This window comes from Callospermophilus lateralis, chromosome 14 (genome assembly GCF_048772815.1).
Source record: "Callospermophilus lateralis isolate mCalLat2 chromosome 14, mCalLat2.hap1, whole genome shotgun sequence".
Classification (NCBI taxonomy): domain Eukaryota; kingdom Metazoa; phylum Chordata; class Mammalia; order Rodentia; family Sciuridae; genus Callospermophilus; species Callospermophilus lateralis.
Genome location: NC_135318.1, coordinates 98,468,218 through 98,474,217, shown reverse-complemented (window position 1 = coordinate 98,474,217; position 6,000 = coordinate 98,468,218). Strand labels below are relative to the sequence as shown.

Sequence of the window (6,000 nt, the reverse complement as noted above, 5' to 3'; positions counted from 1 at the left end):
ATTTCCTCTCTCCCTAAATGTGATCAGGGTCATCCATATTTCCTTTAGCCAGCAGTCTTATATTTAGAAAAAGCATCACGAATTTAAAATAAATTTCTTCTTGAAATAATGAAGGGCTATGGTTTCTGAGTACGGTGATGTATTTTACTGCATTCCAAAATATAGAATAAAACGGATGGGGGGGGCAATAGGTAGAGAAGTGCGGGCTATATATGATCAATTCTAAAAGCTGGTTAATAAGCACAGAAAGACTTTAATTTAATCGTTGTTTGTACATCAACGCAGCCTTCCACTCCTTCCCCCCTGCAATTCCGACCGCGGGACTCCGTTGCAGGAGACATTTTTAAATACTCTTTCTGCTTCCTAATCAAGGGCACCATATGATTGTGAGTTTCTCAAGTCCCTTGTCCTCCCCAGACCTAGTTCGGTATTTTCTCCTACCCTACATTAAAATCCGAGTTCTGGCACGTCTCTGATGAAATGCAGAGTGGCGTTCCGGGAGCCCCCCCTGGGCTCCCCAGGTAAGGGAATCACAGCGTTCCCAGTCCTGGTCACTTCTTCCGCCCTCTCTCGAGCAGAGCCACAGGTTGCCTGGCGGCCAGGCCTCCCTCGGGGACAGGCGGGCGGGCGGGCTCTGCGCCCGAGCTGGAAGCCCCCGGCGCGTACCTGCCCGGCGCGCGCCCAGCGGCTCCACGGCGGGAAGCGGGGGCGCGCGCATACGCGCGGGGCCGCCCCGGGGCGAGCAGGGAGAGGCTCGGGAGGAGCAGCTGACGCGGAGCGAGGTTCCCACAGTGACCTGGCTGACGTCAGGCGGGGGGACGCGGGGGGCGCTCGCGTGGGCAGAGGCTTCGGCCGCGCTCGCAGCGCCCGTCCCGCCTCCACCCTGCGGGGTCCCGGCCCCGCGCGGTCCGGCCGCCCACGCCGCGCTGGCCCCTCGGCCCAGCCTCGCGCCCGCCCCCGCGCGTGGTCGCCTGGGCTCCTCGCGCGCCGCCCCCAGACGCGACTGGCTGGTGGCGAAGACGGCGGCCGCGCTCCTGCCGCCCTGCGCCGGGCAGCCGAGCATCCTTCCTGCTCCGAGTCTTCCCTCTGGGTCCGCGTCACCGAAGACCCGCGGCTATGAGCCCCGAGCCGGTGCCGCCGCCGCCCCCCAAGTGTCCCCGCTGCGACTGCGGGGAGCCCTTCGCCCAGCAGTTAGAGAAGGGCGACAAGGCCTTCCGCGCGGGAGAGTACGAGATGGCAGCCGAGCTCTTCCGCTCCATGCTGGCCGGCCTGGCGCAGCCGGACCGCGGCCTGTGCCTGCGGCTGGGCAACGCGCTGGCCCGCGCCGGCCGCCTCCCCGAGGCCCTGGGCGCGTTCCGCGGAGCCGCGAGGCTCGGGGCGATGCGGCCTGAGGAGCTGGGGGAGCTGGCGGGTGGCCTAGCGCGCGCCCTGGGCCAGCGCGAGTGGCGGCAGTCTCCCCCGGGCCGCGCGACCGAGGCGCCAGGCGAGGGACCGCCGTCCTCGGCGCCCATCGCGCCCCGCGACCTGCTCGGCTGCCCGCGCTGCCGAAGGTTGCTGCACAAGCCGGTGACCCTGCCGTGCGGGCTCACGGTCTGCAAGCGCTGCGTGGAGTGTGGGGCCGCGCGGCCGCAGGCGCGGCGCGTCAACGTGGTGCTGAGCTGCGTGCTGGAGAAGTGCTTCCCCTCCGAGTGCCTGCTGCGCAAGCTGGCGAGCCAGGCGCGGACCCTGCAGCGCCAGCAGCAGCCCGAGGCCGCCCTGCTCAGGTGCGACCAGGCCCTGGATCTGGGTGAGTCAGCCGCGGGGGCGGGCCCTCCGGTTCGCACACCTGTCGGGCGCCGAGCGACAGCGCGGGAAGTGGCCTGTGGTCCAGGGTTTTGGAGAGCTTTGTTCAGGGTTGGGAGGAGCGCTTTGCTTTCTAAAGGTAGCTGGGTGTTAGCGGCCACACCCTGCAGCCGGGGTGGCCACTCTCAGAAGCGCCCCACTGGCAGTGCCTTGTCCAGGACCTGGGGACGTTTTCCCAGGCCTCCCTGGGCGGCTGGGTAGGGCCTTGTAATTCTGCCTTTCAGCCCCTTCTCAGCTGTTGACCAGGGGGAGGATGACAACGTGTTTTGTCCTCCTGCAGGAAAATGCCAGTAATTGGTCCACTGGAGACCCAGAGCCCAGTGCCTTGTGCTGGGGCAGGATTTGCTTTGGGGTGTCTGCTGGTGTATCCCGGAAGGAACCCCTCCTACTTCAGTATCTCCTGTGCCTCTGGCTCTACCCTCCTTTCTGGGTCAAAGGCAATAGATGTGGTTCTGAGGTACTTAGCTTCAGATAATACTGAGGGTGGAGGTTCTTAATCCTTCATCCATTCATTTATCTGGTCTGTGACCAGCATCCTGGTCTTGCCCCTCCCAACCACCACCTGTTACCAATACATAATTTAAAGGAAGACCATATTTGTATTTGACTTTGAATGAGTATGCTTGCTCTGTGGGCAGTTGTGTTGGGCTGTGTGTGGAGGTTCACTTTCTGGTTTTATAAAAGGGTTGCAAATCATTTAAATCATTAGCTATGGGGATGTGGCTAATCTTTTGTTACTGGAAGAATCTGTGTGTGAGTATGGCTTTTATTTTAAACCGGGGGTTAAGGTTTACTCTTTTAGAAGACATACTACAAGGTGAAGTTCAGTCATCTTGTAGAACAAGTTCTGATTTAGAAAAAAATTGGGGGATTCTCTGCAAGAATAGAGCAGTTAACCTGTTAAGTCCTATCATTCCAGATGTGGAACACCTATTTTAAAAAATTGAGCAACAAATGTAACATGTATTTGAAATAAATGTTTTAGCCTTTTGAGAAAATAGGCGAATAATTAGAGCATTTGAAAATATACACATATATTATATATAAATATATATACATGTCAGATATATAAGCTCCAGATTATAATTTTTCAACCTATTTTAATACATCTGTGTCAATTTCATTAAAATATTGGAAGAATTGAAAACATGGAACTAAATGGGTTAACTTGTCTTACATAACAAATATTCTGTCTAATTTCTGTAACCAGTATGTCCACACTTTACCAGATTGTATATTTTCAAGTTTTCAGCTATCTTATTTATGCATTTATGGTGTAGAGCAGCGTCATCAATAGACTATAGTATAAGCCACACAAATAATTTAAAAATTTCTGGTTGCCGTGCTATAAGGGTAATAAAAACAACTGAAATTTATTTTAACTGTATATCAAAAATATTATTTATGTGTCTTCTATATAAAATAAAGATTATATATGTTTTATTCACTGTACTCCTCAATTCAGTCCCTAAATTTTCACTTCCAGCACTTTATCTGGATTTAAAAGTTGGAGAACAGGTGGAAAAATGAGAACTCTCCTGCGGTGCTGGTGAGACTACAGATTATACCCCTGGAAAATTGTTTAGTATCTACAAATGTTAAATAAGACCTTTGACCAAACAGTTTCAAAGGGGTGCATGAATATATGCACCAAAAAACTATACACGAATGTAAAACAGTGCATATCATTGTTAAAAATACTCCTAATGTGTAAATAAACCAAATGTCCAATGAGGTCAGAACGGTTAAATATATTATGTCTTCACGGAATACTGTGCAGAAAGAAAAACCAGCTACTGTTACAAACTACAGTGTGGACGAATCTCACAAACATAATGTTAAGTGAAAGAAACTAGACTCAAAAGTGTTTTTACTGTGTGATTCTATTTACCTGTAAGTCCAAACAGGCAAAATTACTAGAGGGTATTGGAAGTAAGGACAGTGGTTATCTCTGATGGATCAAAAGAAAGATTGACTGAAGCCAGGCCCAATGGCACACGCCTGTAATCCCAGTGTCTTGGGAGGCGGAGGCAGGAGGATCGTGAGTTCAAAGCCAGCCTCAGCAAAAGTGAGGTGCTAAGCAACTCAGTGCGACCCTGTCTCTAAATAAAATACAAAATAGGGCTGGGGATGTGGCTCAGTGGTCACTTGCTCCTGAGTTCAATCCTCAATTACCTGTCCCTTAAAAAAATGAGTGAAAGCCATCATGAGAGGGACCTGCCAGTGGGAAGAGGTGTGTTCTGTTTCTTGACCCAGGGAATGGATTCACAGGTGTGCTCATGGAACTATATACTCATGTTTTAAAGCTTTTCCATGTATATATTGGACCACAATTTAAAGTTTTACACTATTTTAGTCAGTTCCTATGACAGCTTAATTATTGAGTATATTCAGTATTAGTTTTCCAAAGATTAAAAAAGAAAAAAAAAAGCTTTTGAAGTTTAAAATTGTGTGGAAAAGTGGAGGGGCTGTGGCTCAGTGGTGGAGTGCCTGTTTAGCATACATGAAGCTACGTTTTTCATCCTCAGCACTACAAAAACAAAATCACAGAAAAATACTACAATTAATGATAAATTAGCCTCAAATAGAGTTTTTTTTTTAATATTTATTTTTCAGCTGGACACAGTATCTTCATTTATTCTTATGTGGTGCTGAGGATGGAACCCAGGGCCTCACACGTGCTAGGTGAGCGCTCTGCCGCTGAGCCACGACCCCAGTCCCAGAGGTTTTGATATAATAAAAAAGTTCACAGATATTTGGAAGCAGAATACCTGTGAATAGACCTAGGCTTTGACACACTACATGACGTGACCAAATGTATCATTTATTTTGTTCTCCAAGGAGCTCTTCGCACCTTCCCCAGACAACGTAGGGTTGAGTGTCCTGGCCCACTGGTGCCGCTGGTTATGGATGACGAGCTCTGCTTCCCCACATGTTGAAGTTTGAGCATTAGAGAAGCAGGCCGAGGCCAGCACACAAAGCAGGGTTTATTTAAAAGAGTAATATAGATTTCTTCCACGAGGGAGAAGGGGACCATAGCTGGCATCATGGTATCCCCAGAAGCGAGGTGTTCTGCCCTTTTTATATTCCTAGGCTTCCTGTGTTCTCCTGCCTTTCCCCCCTTATCTTTCTCCTTCCTGCCTATGTGACTAGGCCCAGGAATGCTCAGTGGGGCGGCCCAAAGGTGGGAAACAGGTGGGCTGAAGGAGAAGGGCAGGATGGAGCAGCCAAGGACACATTAACTACCTTATAGCACCCTGTAGGGAGGGGCAATTCCTGAGACAGGTTACCTTGGCAACAGGTAGGAGCAGGGGCAGGTTCTTGATAAGGGTGGAGGAAGGGCTCTGAAGGAATTAACATCTCAATCCCTCAGGGGACAGTCTCCAACTTCCCAGACTCACTCAAAATTGGCCTCCTTGATCTGATCTGACTGGATTTACCTGTCTCTACTGACTGCCTGTCTAATTCTGGCTTCACCACCTGAGGTTATTTGGAGCCGTGTGACTACTTGTGAGCCAATAAGTCATAAATGGAATTCAGAATAACAAATACATGTGTTAAAGAGAACAGATAAATAAAGGTATGAAAGGATAATTTAATACCTAATTGGCTATACAAAAGATCATATGGGTATTCTAGAACTGCACAGTACAACATCTGAGGGTGGGACTTACTTATACGAGTTAAAAAGATCTGCACACGTCAGAAGTTGGCATAAGAAAACTCAGAAACAAGATGATAGAAAATTCTAGACTGAATCATAACAGAAAAATAATAAAATAGAAATATAATGGGGGGGAGAGAGAGAGAGAGAGAGAGAGAGAGAGAGAGAGCGAGCGCGAGCGCAATGGAAATACTTGAAGAAAAAAATGGCTGGGAATTTTCCAATACTGATGAAAAACTTAATGTCAGTGAGTCAAGAAGCTCCATCAGTCCAGCAGAATAAACACAAGTATGCACTTGTATACACACACACACACACACACACACACAGACCCCAAAACAAAAACCAAATACATCTATTATAGCCAAGTTACCGAAAATCAAAGAGAAACTTAAAAGCTGTTAGAAAAGCCAGCACATTTCCTTCAAGCCATTGTAAGATTTATAGCTGACTTTCCTCCAAGATTATTGAAACCAGAAGATAATGGAATAGCG

At 49.1% G+C, this 6,000-nt stretch overlaps 1 protein-coding gene across 1 annotated transcript in view; it reads left to right on the top strand.

Moving 5' to 3' along the window:
• Positions 1-1,116: 1,116 nt before the first annotated feature.
• The window catches only part of Lonrf2 (LON peptidase N-terminal domain and ring finger 2), a 37,815-nt gene continuing 32,931 nt past the window's right edge, over positions 1,117-6,000 (top strand). The window contains exon 1 of the mRNA XM_076833631.2: positions 1,117-1,786. Coding sequence (XP_076689746.1) covers positions 1,117-1,786 — 670 coding nt within the window. The remainder of the gene's footprint in view (positions 1,787-6,000) is intronic.